Here is a 21,138-nt window from a genome sequence, read left to right as displayed (position 1 = left end):
TATATTATTTTTTAATACTAATATTTATTTGTTTAAAGTAAAATATTCAGAAAATTAACCTTGATTTGGTTATTAACTATAAATTACTGCAACTAGTTAGTGAAGTAATTACACAATTCCTGTAAAAAAAACACACAAACAGACATAAACCTTAAAATATCCTAAAGATCACAACAGTGAATCCATGTTTGAATCAGCTGAAAATGAAAATATTTTAATTTATATACTTCAAATTTTCTTTTTTCATTTCAATATTTTGATCCATTTGGGATCAAAACAAACATGATTTATAACATCAGAACCAACCAACAACAAAGCTTCCCTAATTAATTACACATATAATGTAATAACATTTGTAAGTAAGTAAGTAAGTTTCATTATATATAACTATAACATCTCGGTGTCGATCCTTTCACTCGTTGTTATCCTGCTCGACTTCCGAAGCGGGGTCGTCCTCCTCCTCGTCTCCGAACCCGTCGACCCCGCCAACACCATAGGCGGCGTGGTCGTTACCGAAGGCCTTGACATGGTCCTTGAGCGAGCGCTTGTGCTTGAAATCCGAGCCACAAATGCAATACCAAAGCTTTCCACAATTCTTCTCATGAGTTCGCCAGTCCCCTCGCACGGCAAACGCCTTACCGCACTTGCGGCACGTGAATGGCTTGAGCCCGTGCTTGCGCTTGTAGTGTGTTTGAAGAGTTCTAAAGTCTTTGAGTGGCTTGGCTCGAGGGTGGTCGATGTTGTTGCGGCACCCTGGCGCGCAGCAGTAGCAAGGCAGCCTTAGCATGCCCGTTGGCTGCGTGCCTCGCAGGGATTCTGGGCCTTTTCTGTACTGAGAGCCGTGCCCCCACATGTGCATCTGCAAAATGCACATAAAAACAACAAATTAGTGTGAGATTATTCAACAAAAACAGCTTAAACTTTATACAAACAAAAAAAGATGTAATTTTTCATTTGGGTAATGTTCTTGGTTTCAAAATCTAATTTTTTTCCTCTCGAAACCAATGAACGTACGAAAACCTATTCGATCATGATTTCTTCTTTGGGTTTCTTTTTATGTTTGGAAAATGATATGAAATTATTGGTTTTGACTCTCGATCGATCAAACCACACCCAACCGAATAATTGAAGCAGAAGAAAATAAACAACCAGATAACTTGAGAAAAGGGTTTTTTCTGAATCTTCTCCTAAAAATGATCTATAAATCGAATCACGAACAANTGATATTCATTTCACTCAGTTTGTATCAGAAACAAAAAAAGACAGTGATGGAGAGAGAAATGTAGAGAGAGAGAGAGAGAAACATTCAAAATCATATGACCATGCAATGAAATTGCTATCAAATTTGTATTATAATATTACAAAAGGATATCTAAAGTGAAGATTCATATCAGGCAACAAAGTCATCACCTTGAAAGAATAGAACACATTTTTTTTTAACTTAATAAACACTAAATAACACCTAAATTCTCACAAGATCAGATCAAATTCATGTTCAAAATCGAAAATTTTCTTAAGAATCTAAAAACCCATCAAGAAAAATTCAATCTTTACATGATTTTTCGATGAACTGATGAACTTATGAACTTATGAACTGAATTTACCTGCATATTGTTGTATCTATTGAAGGTTTTGAAGCAAACAGGGCAAGAGAATTGTGTAGGACCAATGAGGATTTGAGTAGGAGTAGGGATCCAGTACTGCCCCTTTATTAGGGTTTTGGTGGACTGCCCAAAATCATCAAGATTATCATTATTATTACTATGATCAATCTCAGATGAACCCATCTCCACTGTGCTAGGGCTAGGTAGCCCTATGTGGAGTGCCACGGTCACCGACTCATCGTTGCCCTCGTCGTCCCCGCCATAGTCTTCTTCCTCTTGCTCCTGCCGTTGCTCGGGGGGAGATATCAACCCGAGAAGCGGTAGAGCCTCGCGGAGCGGTGGCGACGAAGGCGGAGGCGAACCTGACCCTGACCCTGAACCTGAACCCGAACCCGAACCCGAACCCAGGTAGGGATATGGAAGGCAATTGAGGGACATATTGAGGTGTGAGGGAGATGGGGAAGGTTGTGATTGTGGGAAATGGTGATGGAGGGAGCTGAATTTTAGAAGACTAGCTAATGAATTGGAGTATGGGTCAGCCATGGAAATGGGAATTGAAGAGAGAGAAAATGGTTGGTTGAAGTTTTGGAGGAGAGAGAATGAACCATACACATAAACATACATACAACACACCAAAAGGGAGTACTAATTGGGTTAGCTTTTGTTTTTATGTTTTTTTTTTTAATTTTATGTTTTTTTAATAAAAAAAAATAAGCTAACTTACTTGCAACTCTACTTATTTTCATAGGGCAATGGTCTAATCTTACCATTTAATATTCTTTATAAATGGTATCATAATTCAAGAATCATCCCCAAAAAAAAAAAAGAATATAAAATTATAATCTCAATAACTCGATATTTTCGGGCTGGTTGGGTTGGTGGACCCAAACAAACCGAACAGGGTTCACAACCCAACCCAATCCAACACTCTATTTTCGAATTGTATTGGAGAAATCTTTTGAAGTAACTCGATAATTCAGATTGGTTGGATTAGTGATCTAAATAATCTGATCCTCTATTTTCGAGTTGGGTTGAGTTAGGTNGAGCCGTGCCCCCACATGTGCATCTGCAAAATGCACATAAAAACAACAAATTAGTGTGAGATTATTCAACAAAAACAGCTTAAACTTTATACAAACAAAAAAAGATGTAATTTTTCATTTGGGTAATGTTCTTGGTTTCAAAATCTAATTTTTTTCCTCTCGAAACCAATGAACGTACGAAAACCTATTCGATCATGATTTCTTCTTTGGGTTTCTTTTTATGTTTGGAAAATGATATGAAATTATTGGTTTTGACTCTCGATCGATCAAACCACACCCAACCGAATAATTGAAGCAGAAGAAAATAAACAACCAGATAACTTGAGAAAAGGGTTTTTTCTGAATCTTCTCCTAAAAATGATCTATAAATCGAATCACGAACAAATCAAGCTTAATAGCTACGAGAAATTACTAATTTTTATACTATTCTTATAAACACAGTACCAAATCGAAGCAGAAAGATACAAAATAAACAACACGATAACTTGAGAGAAGGGTTTTTATGCATCAAGGTACTTTTCTAAATAAACAGTAACAATTTTTCTTTTAAAAAATGCTCTATAAATCGTGCAAAAACTAAATCAGGAACAAATCAAATTTATTAGCTACTAAAAATTACTAATTTTTATGAACACACTACCAAAAATTACACAACAAAGTGCAAATCTTTAAAATTTTCCATTTTTGGGATGAATTTTCAATGAAAAAACCCCACTTTGTGTCCAAAAAACTAGAAAGTAGAGGAGATAATTTCATGACAACNAGAAGACTAGCTAATGAATTGGAGTATGGGTCAGCCATGGAAATGGGAATTGAAGAGAGAGAAAATGGTTGGTTGAAGTTTTGGAGGAGAGAGAATGAACCATACACATAAACATACATACAACACACCAAAAGGGAGTACTAATTGGGTTAGCTTTTGTTTTTATGTTTTTTTTTTTAATTTTATGTTTTTTTAATAAAAAAAAATAAGCTAACTTACTTGCAACTCTACTTATTTTCATAGGGCAATGGTCTAATCTTACCATTTAATATTCTTTATAAATGGTATCATAATTCAAGAATCATCCCCAAAAAAAAAAAAGAATATAAAATTATAATCTCAATAACTCGATATTTTCGGGCTGGTTGGGTTGGTGGACCCAAACAAACCGAACAGGGTTCACAACCCAACCCAATCCAACACTCTATTTTCGAATTGTATTGGAGAAATCTTTTGAAGTAACTCGATAATTCAGATTGGTTGGATTAGTGATCTAAATAATCTGATCCTCTATTTTCGAGTTGGGTTGAGTTAGGTTATTGGGTTGTAGTTTAATTCTTTAAAAAAAATCTTGTGTATTCACAGTACATGTTACATTAATAACTAAAATTTCATAAAATTCAAATATCAAACGTTCACAAGTCACAACGTATCACTAACATCAGTTAGAAATGTCAAATATTTTTAATTTTCATAATAATCTAAAAAAATATATATGGTATAGTAGAGATAGGTTTCAACTCTATTTTCGAGTTGGTAAAGTTGACCCGACCAAAAAAAAATGTCAACCCGTGAACCGAGTTAAATTTGTAGACACCCTTTAGTAATATAAGATAGATATGCATGGAGTAACTTTTTGTATGGGCTATGTAACATAGGGTTAAAAAAAAATACAGTTATTGGCCTTTTTATCCTAATGATGAGAGTTTCATTGTATCCTTGACTATATTCCTTATTTTCTGACTATATTCCTTATTTTGACCCAACTAATCATATTTGCAATAAAATATATAAAGAAAAAAAAAATAAAAGCATTAAAATATTTTATTTTAATTTTTAAAATTATTTTCAAATAATATATGCCCTCAACCCTAATTACTCAAATTTAAGCCCATTATAAATTTATTTTTTAGTTCATAAAGCTATGAATATTGAAATTATAGTATATTAATTAATTATATATATTATAATAACCCTAACGTGCCGAAAAGAAAGAAGAAAGGTCTGAAGGACTAAGTTTCACATTTCGGTTTTCCGCCCGAACAACTCTAACGTACAGAAAAGAAAGAAGAAAGGCAAACCAGTTGTGTCACCCCCGATTATAAAACTACTCTCGAGGAAGTCCTCTGTTACACTAGCTTACTAATGTGAACATAAGGAAGCATTAGCCCGTGCCTATAATTCTATTACGTGTTTTAAGTGTTTCTTACTAGTTTGTGGACGTTAAGGTCTTATATTTAGGGCTAAAGATTTTAAAGGGTTAGAATTATAGGTCTAGTTCAGTCTCGATGAAGTAAACTAGGAAATTAGAATGCGAAAAGAACTTTTTTGAACTTGTCAATGGGGCCTCTTTGAGAAACGACGAAAACTAACCAATGGTACCCATTTAAAAATTACGGAAAAAATGCTCGGGAGAAAAAATTTGGGACATGCTTTTTTCTTCTTAAAAGATGGATCAAAATTCATAAATATTTAACATTTCTTAAGACGATGTTTCATATTTTTTCGCCTTAAATGTCGTAAGCGTGCATCTGTTAAAGAGTGTGGGACAGTCTACGATTTTGGAAAATAGGGTCTTACTAATTAAGGTCTAAAGGCAACTAAAAATCTTCTAAACAGTAGCTACAAATTATTTTCTGAGCTAAGGTAAGTGGCTTATTATTGTTGGAACACGATGAGCTAGACTTGGTGTTTTTTGTTATTCGGAATGTTTACGAGATTGTTGTACAATATTAAGTCATGGATGCTATATGATGAGAACGGAAATAAGTAGCTAATGATGATGTTGTTATGTATGAAGATGCATGTCCATGGGCTTTAAACATTTAAAAGTGATGTATCTGGAATCAGTATATATGAAAACGATTTACATCGATATATGAAAGTGATGCACAATATGAATCGGATTCATTGCCTATTCAACCTCGATATCAACTACCTTAGATCGATGTCTAAGGTCAACAACGAAGTCCTATATCCCTTTTACGAAAATCGTTTATTTTCCAACTTCTTCAATATTGAATTAAACATTGCATGCTCGTTTAAGTATGTGCATGTGATTGCATTTCTCGACTTCAACAATCATACCGCAACCTCTTCAAATAAATATATAAACTATGGATAAAAATTTAAAAAAGAAAAAAAAAAACGTTTCCAAATAAGTGGGAGGCAAATTTCAGACGGCAACGGTCTTCGATCACGCAATGCAAAGAAAAAAAAATCAATCTCTTTCAGGCAAATGAATGGCGCCACGAGATCAAGCCAAGAAGCTGCTTGCTGTCTCACGCAACGTAGCGAGCCTCAGAGCCACAAGAATTAGCACGAAGATTCCAATGGGGCCGCACCCTCAGCCACAATTGGTATCAGGGCTCCTTCTTCAAACCTTCCTTCTTCACCTTCACACCCCACCCACCAATCATGGAGGCTCTGATCCGGAGCCTCGACCTGAAACCACCCCATATTTCTCCATTTTCACTCGATCCCTCCAGACCCATTTCGTCTCAGATCGGTTTCTGCCGGTTCTCGAGCTCCGGCCGTCGTGGAAGCCGGAAATGGAGAGTGGTTTCCGCCGCGAGCGAGTTTGGAAGTGAATCTGCTCGGCAGAGACTTGTTGGGTCTGTTGGGAAATCGGTTGTCGGCTTTGCTGCTGCTGCCACTGCTTTGAGCTCTGTTTGCTTTGATTCCCCTGCTTTTGCTGAATCTCTTACTGTTGCTTTTCCAGTTTCGCGCACTCCTGAGGTGACATTTCTTCACGTTTCTTCTTTGATTGTTGCGTTAATTTACTCCATATGTAGTTATGATCAGAGCAATGAATTGATTTTCTTCTAATTTTCATTGTTTTGAAACTTTCTTTTGGCTTTTCCCATTTGTGATCGAATGGATTTTGCAAATTGGTTATCTTTGTTAGGTGAATACAGTTCAAAGAACTCTGATTGAGGCGTGGGGATTGATTAGAGAAACCTTTGTAGACCCAACTTTTAATCATCAAGGTTCGTGATTCCTAACTTGGTATTAGAGTCGTGCTCTTAACTTAGCCACGTCAATAGAATCCCCAAATGTCGAACAAAGAAGTTGTGAGTCTTGAAGATGTTAGTCAAAAGTGACTCAAGTATCGAACAAAGGGTGTACTTTGTTCGAGGTCTCTAGAGAAGGAGTCGAGTCTCGATTAAGGGGAGGCTGTTTGAGGGCTCTATAGCTCTTAGAGGAGGCTCTATGATATACTTTGTTTGAGGGGAGAATTGTTGGTGAGGAGTCTGACATCAGCTAATTAAGGAGACGATCATGGGTTTATAAGTAAGGAATACATCTCTATTGGTATAAGGCCTTTTGGGAAAACCAAAAGCAAAGCCATGAGAGCTTATGCTCAAAGTGGACAATATCATACTATTGTGGAGGTTTGTGATTCCTAACATGATATCAGAGTCATGCTCTTAACTTAGCCATGTTAATAGAATTCTCAAATGTTGAACAAAGAAGTCGTGAGCCTCGAAAATGTTAGTCAAAAGTGACTAAAGTATCGAACAAATGGTGTACTTTGTTCGAGGCCACCAAAGAAGGAGTCGAGCCTCGATTAAGGGGAGGCTGTTCGAGGGCTCTATAGGTCTCAGGGGAGGCTCTATGGTATACTTTGTTCGAGGGGAGTATTATTGGTGGGGAGTCGCACATCGGCTAATTAAGGAGACGATCGTGGGTTTATAAGTAAGGAATACATCTCCATTGGTATGAAGCTTTTTGGAAAAATCAAAAGTAAAGCCACGAGAGCTTATGCTCAAAGTGGACAAAGGATTGTGATTCTTAACCATATTAAATGTTTGTGAAATGAGCCATGAAAAGGTCCATAAGATAGATTTGTTCATATGGTGGTTCTAGTGTGGTTAAATTATCTTAAATCTAACACATAATTGTTCCACTTTTGCAGATTGGGACCTAAAATTACAGCAAACCATGGTGGAAATGTTTCCTTTGAAATCAGGGGATGCAGCATATAAGAAAGTCAGTGCAATGCTGTCAACACTTGGAGATCCATTTACTCGTATAATAAACCCAAAGGTGTTTGTATGCTATTTTGGGTTGGAAAACATTCTTGTTTGGCTTTATCTTCAAAAGAAGATACTCATTTATCTGATGGTTTGTATGTCAGGAGTATCAAAGTTTTCGAATAGGCAGCGATGGCAACTTGCAGGGAGTAGGTCTGTTCATAAACATCGAACCGACAACCGGCCATTTGGTACGAAACATTCTTTGTAATCTAATCTCTTATTATGATTCCAAACGTTTCTTGCTTTCTTCAAATTTCATCTATCGCTAGCAGATATTGTCCTCTTTAAGCTTTTCCTTCCGAGCTTTCCCTCAAAGTTTTACAATGCTTCTGCTAGGGAGAGGTTTCCACATCCTTATAAGGAATGCTTTGTTCACCTCTCCAACCAAGGTGGGATTTCACAATCCATCCCCTTGGGGGCCCAGCATTCTCGCTGGCACTCTGCTCGATGTCTGGCTCTGTTACCATTTTGTAACAGCCAATAGCAATGAGATATTGTCTTCTTTGGACTTTCCCTTTCGAGCTTCCCCTCAAGGTTTTAAAACGTGTCTGGTAGGGAGAGGTTTCCACATATTTATAAGGAATGCTTCATTCTCCTCCCCAACCAACCAAAACCAACCAATGTGAGATCTCACCGATGGTGGTGTGAGAAGCACTCCACATTTTTAGCACAACAAAAAGCATATTAGTTCTATGGTAAAAGAAATTTTTGTTGGATATTCAGTGGATATAACAAGGAAAAAGACAGCATTTGTTATCCAATCACCAATTTACTAAACGTTTTCCCTCTTGGTCCTGCCTGTATTCATTGACATTGCAGATTGTTTTATCCATGATAGATGGTAGCCCTGCTGCACGAGCTGGCATACATGAAGGAGATGAGCTGGTTGAAATTAATGGTAAATTCTTTTTCCATCAGTTTATTCTTCATAGTCTGTGAATCTAATCGTATCTTTTTAGATATAAAGATGAAGTTCTAACTTTCGGGTCCAAGCCCACCACTAGTACATATTGTCTTTTTTGGGCTATCCCTTTCGGGCTTTCCCTCAAAGTTTTTAAAACTTGTCTGATAGGGAGAGGTTTTCACACCCTTATAAAGAATGTTTTGTTCCCTCTCCAACCGATGTGGGATCTCACAATTCACCCCCTTCGTGGCCAACGAGACGCTGGCACTCGTTCCTCTCTTCAATCGATGTGGGATCTTACGGTTAGCGTGCAAGACGCACGGGTATCCATGGTATCCATGAATTCAGACGTATTTTTGTTAACCCCTGTTACTAAAATCATTATTCAGGCTTCGTGATAGCTATTCAACTTCACTGACTTCCATATTACTTTCAATGAAAAACTCGTCTGTGGTTCAATGGTTTGCAAAAGAAGGTTTAAAGACAAGATACAAGCCTATCTGTTTCAGCATTCATGAAGTATTTAACTTCAGATGATAATGTCTGCATTTTTCTACTATCATAATTCATCTTGATCTCACCTCTTTTCTGCGGAAATTTTTCTTTCCCATCTCATTGTGTATGGTTCAACCTAACTTACCATTTTTGTGACTTTAGGAGAAAGACTTGATGGAGTTGATAGTGAAACAGCAGCCCAAAAACTCCGAGGTCGTGTTGGAACAATTGTGACCGTGAAAGTTCATGATGTAAGTACTAAATTGTTGTTAAATGTCCACTTTGAGCATAAGCTCTCATGGCTTTGCTTTTGGCTTCTCCAAAAGGCCTCGTACCAATGGAAATAGTATTCATTACTTATAAACCNTTTATAAGTAAGGAATACATCTCCATTGGTATGAAGCTTTTTGGAAAAATCAAAAGTAAAGCCACGAGAGCTTATGCTCAAAGTGGACAAAGGATTGTGATTCTTAACCATATTAAATGTTTGTGAAATGAGCCATGAAAAGGTCCATAAGATAGATTTGTTCATATGGTGGTTCTAGTGTGGTTAAATTATCTTAAATCTAACACATAATTGTTCCACTTTTGCAGATTGGGACCTAAAATTACAGCAAACCATGGTGGAAATGTTTCCTTTGAAATCAGGGGATGCAGCATATAAGAAAGTCAGTGCAATGCTGTCAACACTTGGAGATCCATTTACTCGTATAATAAACCCAAAGGTGTTTGTATGCTATTTTGGGTTGGAAAACATTCTTGTTTGGCTTTATCTTCAAAAGAAGATACTCATTTATCTGATGGTTTGTATGTCAGGAGTATCAAAGTTTTCGAATAGGCAGCGATGGCAACTTGCAGGGAGTAGGTCTGTTCATAAACATCGAACCGACAACCGGCCATTTGGTACGAAACATTCTTTGTAATCTAATCTCTTATTATGATTCCAAACGTTTCTTGCTTTCTTCAAATTTCATCTATCGCTAGCAGATATTGTCCTCTTTAAGCTTTTCCTTCCGAGCTTTCCCTCAAAGTTTTACAATGCTTCTGCTAGGGAGAGGTTTCCACATCCTTATAAGGAATGCTTTGTTCACCTCTCCAACCAAGGTGGGATTTCACAATCCATCCCCTTGGGGGCCCAGCATTCTCGCTGGCACTCTGCTCGATGTCTGGCTCTGTTACCATTTTGTAACAGCCAATAGCAATGAGATATTGTCTTCTTTGGACTTTCCCTTTCGAGCTTCCCCTCAAGGTTTTAAAACGTGTCTGGTAGGGAGAGGTTTCCACATATTTATAAGGAATGCTTCATTCTCCTCCCCAACCAACCAAAACCAACCAATGTGAGATCTCACCGATGGTGGTGTGAGAAGCACTCCACATTTTTAGCACAACAAAAAGCATATTAGTTCTATGGTAAAAGAAATTTTTGTTGGATATTCAGTGGATATAACAAGGAAAAAGACAGCATTTGTTATCCAATCACCAATTTACTAAACGTTTTCCCTCTTGGTCCTGCCTGTATTCATTGACATTGCAGATTGTTTTATCCATGATAGATGGTAGCCCTGCTGCACGAGCTGGCATACATGAAGGAGATGAGCTGGTTGAAATTAATGGTAAATTCTTTTTCCATCAGTTTATTCTTCATAGTCTGTGAATCTAATCGTATCTTTTTAGATATAAAGATGAAGTTCTAACTTTCGGGTCCAAGCCCACCACTAGTACATATTGTCTTTTTTGGGCTATCCCTTTCGGGCTTTCCCTCAAAGTTTTTAAAACTTGTCTGATAGGGAGAGGTTTTCACACCCTTATAAAGAATGTTTTGTTCCCTCTCCAACCGATGTGGGATCTCACAATTCACCCCCTTCGTGGCCAACGAGACGCTGGCACTCGTTCCTCTCTTCAATCGATGTGGGATCTTACGGTTAGCGTGCAAGACGCACGGGTATCCATGGTATCCATGAATTCAGACGTATTTTTGTTAACCCCTGTTACTAAAATCATTATTCAGGCTTCGTGATAGCTATTCAACTTCACTGACTTCCATATTACTTTCAATGAAAAACTCGTCTGTGGTTCAATGGTTTGCAAAAGAAGGTTTAAAGACAAGATACAAGCCTATCTGTTTCAGCATTCATGAAGTATTTAACTTCAGATGATAATGTCTGCATTTTTCTACTATCATAATTCATCTTGATCTCACCTCTTTTCTGCGGAAATTTTTCTTTCCCATCTCATTGTGTATGGTTCAACCTAACTTACCATTTTTGTGACTTTAGGAGAAAGACTTGATGGAGTTGATAGTGAAACAGCAGCCCAAAAACTCCGAGGTCGTGTTGGAACAATTGTGACCGTGAAAGTTCATGATGTAAGTACTAAATTGTTGTTAAATGTCCACTTTGAGCATAAGCTCTCATGGCTTTGCTTTTGGCTTCTCCAAAAGGCCTCGTACCAATGGAAATAGTATTCATTACTTATAAACCCATGATCATCTCCTTAATTAGCCAACGTGGGACTCCCTCCCAACAATCCTCAACAATCCTCCTCGAACAAAATACACTATAGAGCTTCCCCTGAGGCCTATGGAACCCTCGAATAGCCTCCCCTTAATTGAGCCTCGACTCCTTCTCTGTAGCCCTCAAACAAAGTATACCCTTGTTCGACACTTGAGTCACTTTTGACTACACATTCGAGCCTCGCAACTTATTTATTCGACATTTGAGGATTCTATTAACATGGCTACGTTAAGGGCATGACTTTGATACCATGTTAGGAACACAGACCTCCACAATAGTATGATATTGTCCACTTTGAGCATAAATAGTTACATATTCATTGAGCATTTTACTTTTCAGGTTAAAGATATGAGCAACTCAAGCATAAGAGAGGTACTAAACCACTCAATGGCAAAAGCCTACCCTCTTCTTCGTTTATAAAAATTCTACTTCCTTGACAACTTCACATTTCTTGCAGGTCAAAATACCAAGGGAATACATTAAACTCTCTCCGGTATCCAGTGCAATTATTCCTCATAGAACACAAGATGGCCAATTGTCCAAGACTGGCTATGTTAAGTTGTTAGCATTCTCCCAGGTAAATGCTGACCAACATCTTTCAAGTGTGTTGCTTTTGTCTGGTCATAGTATCTTAGGATCATGACTATTGAAGACATGCTTTGTTTTTGTCTTATATTGTCAGACTGCAGCTTCTGACATGGAAAGCACAATTCATCAAATGGAAAGCCAGGGTGTGCAGTCTTACATTCTTGACTTACGGAACAACCCAGTAATTCTCTAGTTTGCTGAAAGTGATTGTTTTCTTTCAAGTAAAAGCTCAACGTGGGGTTCACTAATTGGTTATTGCTACTCGTTTCAGGGAGGGCTTGTAAAAGCAGGACTTGAAGTTGCCCAAATATGGCTAGATGGGGATGAAACTCTAGTGAATACAATCGATCGAGACGGGAATATGTTGCCTATTAATATGATTGATGGCCACGCTATAACGCACGATCCGCTCGTTGTGCTTGTAAGTTCTTGTTTTTACACTGTTTCTTTAGGTAGAAGTCTGAGTAGTCTGGGATAAATGACTTATGCAAGGAGAATAAGAAAGAATGTGCTAGGTGCAATCTTCTGAATGGGTTAGAGGTAGTCTGGCTCTAATGATATCCATAGTCTGATTGCAATGAAAGTCCTCCTATTTGTTTGGTTAGCTATATTGTAGTAAGGGGAGTGTTGTGTGCATGTACTTTTGGGGCCGACAAGCTAGGNCCTCAAGGTTTTAAAACGTGTCTGGTAGGGAGAGGTTTCCACATATTTATAAGGAATGCTTCATTCTCCTCCCCAACCAACCAAAACCAACCAATGTGAGATCTCACCGATGGTGGTGTGAGAAGCACTCCACATTTTTAGCACAACAAAAAGCATATTAGTTCTATGGTAAAAGAAATTTTTGTTGGATATTCAGTGGATATAACAAGGAAAAAGACAGCATTTGTTATCCAATCACCAATTTACTAAACGTTTTCCCTCTTGGTCCTGCCTGTATTCATTGACATTGCAGATTGTTTTATCCATGATAGATGGTAGCCCTGCTGCACGAGCTGGCATACATGAAGGAGATGAGCTGGTTGAAATTAATGGTAAATTCTTTTTCCATCAGTTTATTCTTCATAGTCTGTGAATCTAATCGTATCTTTTTAGATATAAAGATGAAGTTCTAACTTTCGGGTCCAAGCCCACCACTAGTACATATTGTCTTTTTTGGGCTATCCCTTTCGGGCTTTCCCTCAAAGTTTTTAAAACTTGTCTGATAGGGAGAGGTTTTCACACCCTTATAAAGAATGTTTTGTTCCCTCTCCAACCGATGTGGGATCTCACAATTCACCCCCTTCGTGGCCAACGAGACGCTGGCACTCGTTCCTCTCTTCAATCGATGTGGGATCTTACGGTTAGCGTGCAAGACGCACGGGTATCCATGGTATCCATGAATTCAGACGTATTTTTGTTAACCCCTGTTACTAAAATCATTATTCAGGCTTCGTGATAGCTATTCAACTTCACTGACTTCCATATTACTTTCAATGAAAAACTCGTCTGTGGTTCAATGGTTTGCAAAAGAAGGTTTAAAGACAAGATACAAGCCTATCTGTTTCAGCATTCATGAAGTATTTAACTTCAGATGATAATGTCTGCATTTTTCTACTATCATAATTCATCTTGATCTCACCTCTTTTCTGCGGAAATTTTTCTTTCCCATCTCATTGTGTATGGTTCAACCTAACTTACCATTTTTGTGACTTTAGGAGAAAGACTTGATGGAGTTGATAGTGAAACAGCAGCCCAAAAACTCCGAGGTCGTGTTGGAACAATTGTGACCGTGAAAGTTCATGATGTAAGTACTAAATTGTTGTTAAATGTCCACTTTGAGCATAAGCTCTCATGGCTTTGCTTTTGGCTTCTCCAAAAGGCCTCGTACCAATGGAAATAGTATTCATTACTTATAAACCCATGATCATCTCCTTAATTAGCCAACGTGGGACTCCCTCCCAACAATCCTCAACAATCCTCCTCGAACAAAATACACTATAGAGCTTCCCCTGAGGCCTATGGAACCCTCGAATAGCCTCCCCTTAATTGAGCCTCGACTCCTTCTCTGTAGCCCTCAAACAAAGTATACCCTTGTTCGACACTTGAGTCACTTTTGACTACACATTCGAGCCTCGCAACTTATTTATTCGACATTTGAGGATTCTATTAACATGGCTACGTTAAGGGCATGACTTTGATACCATGTTAGGAACACAGACCTCCACAATAGTATGATATTGTCCACTTTGAGCATAAATAGTTACATATTCATTGAGCATTTTACTTTTCAGGTTAAAGATATGAGCAACTCAAGCATAAGAGAGGTACTAAACCACTCAATGGCAAAAGCCTACCCTCTTCTTCGTTTATAAAAATTCTACTTCCTTGACAACTTCACATTTCTTGCAGGTCAAAATACCAAGGGAATACATTAAACTCTCTCCGGTATCCAGTGCAATTATTCCTCATAGAACACAAGATGGCCAATTGTCCAAGACTGGCTATGTTAAGTTGTTAGCATTCTCCCAGGTAAATGCTGACCAACATCTTTCAAGTGTGTTGCTTTTGTCTGGTCATAGTATCTTAGGATCATGACTATTGAAGACATGCTTTGTTTTTGTCTTATATTGTCAGACTGCAGCTTCTGACATGGAAAGCACAATTCATCAAATGGAAAGCCAGGGTGTGCAGTCTTACATTCTTGACTTACGGAACAACCCAGTAATTCTCTAGTTTGCTGAAAGTGATTGTTTTCTTTCAAGTAAAAGCTCAACGTGGGGTTCACTAATTGGTTATTGCTACTCGTTTCAGGGAGGGCTTGTAAAAGCAGGACTTGAAGTTGCCCAAATATGGCTAGATGGGGATGAAACTCTAGTGAATACAATCGATCGAGACGGGAATATGTTGCCTATTAATATGATTGATGGCCACGCTATAACGCACGATCCGCTCGTTGTGCTTGTAAGTTCTTGTTTTTACACTGTTTCTTTAGGTAGAAGTCTGAGTAGTCTGGGATAAATGACTTATGCAAGGAGAATAAGAAAGAATGTGCTAGGTGCAATCTTCTGAATGGGTTAGAGGTAGTCTGGCTCTAATGATATCCATAGTCTGATTGCAATGAAAGTCCTCCTATTTGTTTGGTTAGCTATATTGTAGTAAGGGGAGTGTTGTGTGCATGTACTTTTGGGGCCGACAAGCTAGGTGTGAGATCCTACATCAGTTGGAGAGGGGAACGAAACATTCCTTATAAGGGTGTGAAAACCTCTCCCTAGTAGACGCGTTTTAAAATCTTGAGGGAAGCTCAAAAGGAAAAGCCCAAAGAGAACAATATCTGATAGCGGTGAGCTTGGGCTGTTACCATAGGGAGACTTCTCCACGCCCTTATAAGGAATGTTTTGTTCCCTTCTTCAACCGACGTGGGATCTCACAATCCACCATCGTTCTCGCTGGCACACTGCCTGGTGTCTGGCTCTAATACCATTTATAACACCCCAAACTCACCACTAGAAGATATTGTTTGCTTTGGTCCGTCACATATTACCGTCAGCCTCACGGTCTTAAAACGTGTCAACTAGGGAAAGTTTTTCTCACCCTTATAAGGAATGTTTCGTTCCCCTCTCCAACCGATGTGGGATCTCACAATCCACCCTCCTTGGTGGCGCAGCGTCCTCATTAGCACACCGCCTAGTGTCTGGCTCTTATACCATTTGTAACAGCCCAAACTCACTGCTAGTAGATATTGTCCGCTTTAGCCCATTACGTATCGTTGTCAGCCTCACGATCTTAAAACATATCTACTAGGGAAAGTTTTCCATACCCTTATGAGAAATGTTTCGTTCCCCTCTCCAACCAAGGTAAAGGGCATAGAGGGAATGAGTTTGAGTCATAGTAACTACCTACTTAGAATCTAATATCCTTCGTGTTTCCTTGCTAGCAGAGTCGGAACTAGCTTAGATACTCACAAATATATTTTGAGTTTTGCAATGGGTTTGTTTCTTCCAATCTGTGTTCTTCGTCTGTTGTAGTCTATGTTCTTCGTTTCTAAATAGGAGAAGTCTAATCTCATTTATTCTTTCACTGTTTGTTTAGTGGAAAGTGTTGGGGGCATCCCAAAATAAAGTAAGAATAAAGCTAAATGCCGCATTTGGTTTCAAAGGAACCAAAGATTCTTTGAAGAAAAATACTTGAATTGGAATGAAAGATGGGATGTAAATCAGAAGTGAAAGATACTGGAGAATTGTTTTCAAGAATCAATCAAAAGGGAATCAATCAAAAGGGAATCAATCAAAAGGGAATCAATCAAGGTTCTATTTGACTCGGAAACAGCTCGGTTCGTTTCTCTAAACTCAAACCGAGACCAAATAGAGAAGTGGAAAACAAATTAGTCCTAATCTTAAATAACCAAACAAGCTAATCCTAAGCCCAATTAACCAAAGAATTGACCAAGATATCTAATTAGTCGCTAATCCTATTACATCATATGCTAGTGAAGTGCAATTGGAGGAGGCTTATGGGGATATCTAATTAGTCGCTAATCCTATTACATCATATGGGGATATCATTGAGGACCAAGAAATGAGGATAAACTTCTTTTGTTGCATCTGGGTGTACGAGGGACAATTTCATTGACTTCGTTACTTGATGGATCGGTAACTAGACAAAAGGGGACTGGAGCAGCCCAAACCCACCGCTAGTAGATATTGTCTGCTTTGACCTGTTACGTATCGCCGTTAGTCTCACGGTTTTAAAATGCGTCTACTAGGGAAAAGTTTCCACACCCTTATAAGGAATGTTTTGTTCCCCTCTCCAGCCGATGTGGGATCTCACAATCCACCCCTCTGGGGAGTCCAACGTCCTCGTTGGCACACCGCCCGGTGTCTAGCTCTAATACCATTTTTAACAGCCTAAGCCCACTGCTAGTAGATATTGTCCGCTTTAGCCTGTTACGTATCGCTGTCAGCCTCACGGTTTTAAAACACGTCTACTAGAAAAAAGTTTACACACCCTTATAGGGAATGTTTCGTTCCCCTCTCCAACCGATGTGGGATCTCACAATCCACCCCCCTTGGGAGCCCACGTTCTCGCTAACACACCGTCTGGTGTCTAGCTTTGATACCATTTCTAACAGCCTAAGCCTACCTCTAGTAGATATTGTTCGCTTTGGCCCGTTACGTATCGCCGTCACATCACGGTTTTAAAACATGTCTACTAGGGAAAGTTTCCACACTGTTATAATGAATGCTTCGTTCCTCTCTCCCACCAATGTGGAATCTCGCAATCCACCCCCCTTGGGGGCTCAGCATCCTCGCTTGCGCACCGTCCGGTGTTTGACTCTGATACTGTTTCTAACAACCCAAGCCCATTGTTAATAGATATTGTCCCCTTTTTTCCCGTTACATATCGTCATCAGTCTCACAGTTTTAAAATGCGTCTACTAGGGAAAGGTTTCCACACCCTTCAAAGGAATGCTTTGTTCCCTTCAACTGATGTGGGATCTCACAGGGACTGAGGTTACCGATGCTTTAGCAGATTTAAAATTACTTCAAAGATAAGTTTGTTCCATGATGTCCTATCTATTATTGTTTTCTTATTGATGATGATCAACTCATGTTGTTTCTTAGTATTTGGCTGATCTTTTGTGTGTGTATTCACTTAACTCATAGAATCTGATTTTATGTTCTTATTATGGGTTATGTATATTTAATCTTTTGTGCATATTCTTAGTACAGGTCAATGAGGGTAGTGCTAGTGCGAGCGAGATTTTAGCGGGAGCACTCCACGACAACGGTCGAGCTACTCTCGTCGGGCACAAGACGTTCGGGAAAGGAAAAATTCAGGTGTTGTTATCTAGTAGAGAACAATATGTTCTTTCAACAAAGCATTTTGTGCTTCCTATTGGTGTTCTCTCTCCAAGTCTTAGATGATTTTTTGTAATGGCCCAAACCCACCGTTAGCAAATATTGTCCTTTTTTAGCTTTCCCTTTCGGACTTCCCCTCAAGGTTTTTGAAATGCGTCTGCTAGGGAGAGTTTTCCACACCCTTATAAAGAATGCGATTTCCTCCCCAACCGATGTGGGATCTCACAATCCACCCCGTTTCAGGGCCCGGCGTCCTCTTTGACACTCGTTCCCTTCTCCAATCTATTGGAACCCCCCAATCCACCCCCCTTCAGGGCCCAGCGTCCTTACTGCACACCACCTCGTGTCCACCCCCCTTCGGGGCTCAGCCTCCTCGCTAACACATCGCCCAGTGTCTGGCTCTAATACCATTTGTAACAACCTAAGCCCATAGCTAGCAAATATTGTTCTCTTTGTGCTTTTCCTTTCGGGCTTCCCCTCAAGGTTTTTAAAATGCGTCTGCTAGGGATAGATTTCCACACCCTCAGAATGTTTTGTCTCCTCCCCAACCGATGTAGGATCTTACAATCTACCCCCTTCGAGGTTCAGCGTCCTCGCTGGCACTCGTTCCCTTCTCCAATCGATGTGGGACCCCCAAATCCACCCTCGAAACCCAGCGTCCTTGTTGGCACACCGCCTCGTATCCACCCCTCTTCAAGGCTCAGCCTCATTGCTGGCACATCGCCTAGTGTCTGGCTCTGATACCATTTATGACAGCCCAAGTCCACCGCTAGTAGATATTGTTCTCTCTAGGCTTTCCCTTTCGGGCTTCCCCTCAAGGTTTTTAAAACGCGTCTACTAGGAAGAAGTTTCCACACTCTTACAAAGAATGTTTTGTTCTCTTCCTCAACCGATGTGGGATCTCACAGGATCACTTCATAGTGGAGTTTGATCAAGCAAATTACGACCCAAACATTGCGCCATACCCAAACATATATCATGCATCTAAACGATGTCCTATTCTGTACAATACATAACACCAAAAGCTATGCTCTTGTTTGTTGCAGAGTGTGACAGAGCTTCATGATGGCTCAGCTTTATTCATCACGGTTGCAAAGTACTTATCCCCGGCACGTCACGAGATCGATCAAGTTGGCATCGTACCAGATATCCAATGTACAGCAGATGTGCTCAACTCACCAAGAGAAGTTATAGGTAAAGACAGGAGCTCACGCACACCCCTTGAAGCTGATTCTTGTATCATGATAGCTGAGCATGAATTGGATATCCAACAATCTAAAGGGACTGCCTCCTGAAATGATAGGAATCGTTTCACTTTTATAACTAGAATTTGAATGTAAATATGGATGGAAACTAGAAAGGCATATATGTATATAGATGAACGATAGAAACTCGACCGTTTGATCGAGGTTCGTTGGGATTTACTCGGATTATAAATATTAGGTCAATACGCTTGTCGATTCGTGGGTGTAGTCGACATGTCCTTCCTCATTATTCAAACATTGTGAGATGAATAATGTGTTTTTCATGACTCCTTTTGAAAATGTTTCGTTCATTGTATTTAAGTGTGAGATCTCAAATCGGTTGGAGAGGGGAACGAAGCATTCTTTATAATGGTGGGAAAGAACTCTCCCTAGCAAATGCATTTTAAAAGTATTGAGAGGAATCCCGAAAGGGAAAGGCTAAAGAGGACAATATGTGCTAGTGGTGGGTTTGAGCTATTACAAATGGTATCAAAGCCAAACACTGGACAGTGTGCCAGCGAGGACGCTGAGCCCTGAATGGGGGTGGACATCGGGCGGTGTGCCATCGAAGACGTTGGGCTTCGAAGAGAATGGATTGTGAGATCATACATCGGTTGAGGAGGGAATCAAATTGTTTTTTATAAAGGTATAAAAACTTTTCGGTTGAAGTGTTTTAAAAATCTTGAGAGGAAGTCGAGAAGAGAAATCCCAAAAAGAACAATATATGTTAGGTGGGCTTGGGCCTGAAATGCCACTCGAGTTGAAAAAATTCACAACTCGACTCAATTCAACCCTCAAACACCCATAGCAAAAGTGAATCAGAACCTATGTGATCAATCCACGACCTAGATGAAATTAGGCTGGGGTCTGAACTAATTGACATTAAAGAACCAGCAAATGTGTCGTGGTTAGGGTTGAAATGTCACTCGAGCCCATCCACCTATCCGTTGTGATCACTAATCTTTCAATTTCTTATTATTTCAAAAAAACTTTTTAATCCAAAAATATATATAATATATGTATTAACTTTATTAGTTGGAAAAAAGAAATTTAATAAATATAATAAGATGGAAATCTTTATTTGATGGTATATAAAAAATGCCACATCACATAACATTTCATAAGAAAAAAAAAATCTCCCAAATAATCACTCAAGAATTACATCACATTATATAAGTATATCAATTTTTATAAAATAACCCAAAATACAACAGATCGCCGCAAGAACCACATTCCGGTGACCGGCCGCCGGATGCCGGAAACTTCATCAATGCCTGAGAAGGTGAAGAAGAGAAAGGAGCAGAGAGAAACCAACGACGGAGCCAGAGATGGGAAGAGAGAATCCAGATCCGGCCTCACGCGACGGAGCAGGCGCCGGAGCGAAGTCTTCTCCGAGCCCAGAAACCAGGCTGCCGGCGGAGAAGACCGCGAGGATCAAAACGGTGACGAGGAAGGCGTTGGAGATGAAAACTCTGGCCATTGAAGAGAACGGATTAGAAAATTGAGAGAAAAGACAGAGAGATATTGAGAGAGAGATTGATCGGAGATGAAGGAGTGGCGGAGAGAGGGGCTGAGAAAGGGGGTTATATAGGAGAAGGGAGCGGCGCGTGGACCCCACAGAAAAGGGGCGACAGCGAGTCAAAAAGGTGAAACGGCTACGTTACAGCTAAATGTGGTTTTTCAACATTATTAAAAAAAGAATAATAATAACGGTAAGATTTTTCTTTTTCCTGTTTATTATTTTTATATAAAAAAAAATTATGTCATTCTAACAAAGATTAAAATATACTTTTTTTTAATATAAACTATTAATTATTGTTAATTTATTCATATTATTATAAATTAGAAATTAGAGTGGAATCAATTTTTTTAATTATTATTTGTT

The 21,138-nt window shown here is 39.1% G+C and overlaps 2 protein-coding genes across 2 annotated transcripts; one reads left to right on the top strand and one right to left on the bottom strand.

Moving 5' to 3' along the window:
- Window positions 1–236: 236 nt before the first annotated feature.
- LOC111781994 (zinc finger protein WIP2-like) lies at window positions 237–2,220 on the bottom strand. Its single transcript, XM_023662750.1, has 2 exons — window positions 1,605–2,220; window positions 237–859 (listed from the first exon to the last, which is right to left on the bottom strand). The coding sequence occupies exons 1-2, from the start codon at window positions 2,145–2,147 to the stop codon at window positions 413–415; spliced, it is 990 nt and encodes a 329-aa protein (XP_023518518.1). The 5' UTR covers window positions 2,148–2,220; the 3' UTR covers window positions 237–412.
- Window positions 2,221–5,949: 3,729 nt separating this feature from the next.
- LOC111782102 (carboxyl-terminal-processing peptidase 3, chloroplastic) lies at window positions 5,950–19,543 on the top strand. The gene is made up of 12 exons (XM_023662897.1): window positions 5,950–6,368; window positions 6,538–6,619; window positions 7,549–7,679; window positions 7,771–7,857; window positions 8,489–8,567; window positions 9,231–9,319; window positions 11,921–11,953; window positions 12,039–12,158; window positions 12,264–12,350; window positions 12,441–12,590; window positions 17,881–17,988; window positions 19,056–19,543. The coding sequence occupies exons 1-12, from the start codon at window positions 6,048–6,050 to the stop codon at window positions 19,302–19,304; spliced, it is 1,536 nt and encodes a 511-aa protein (XP_023518665.1). The 5' UTR covers window positions 5,950–6,047; the 3' UTR covers window positions 19,305–19,543.
- The last annotated feature ends 1,595 nt before the right edge of the window (window positions 19,544–21,138 follow it).

This window comes from Cucurbita pepo, chromosome LG19 (assembly GCF_002806865.2).
Source record: "Cucurbita pepo subsp. pepo cultivar mu-cu-16 chromosome LG19, ASM280686v2, whole genome shotgun sequence".
NCBI lineage: Eukaryota > Viridiplantae > Streptophyta > Magnoliopsida > Cucurbitales > Cucurbitaceae > Cucurbita > Cucurbita pepo.
Note: the sequence above shows the minus strand (reverse complement) of the source record. Positions and strands in the feature narration are given on the sequence as shown.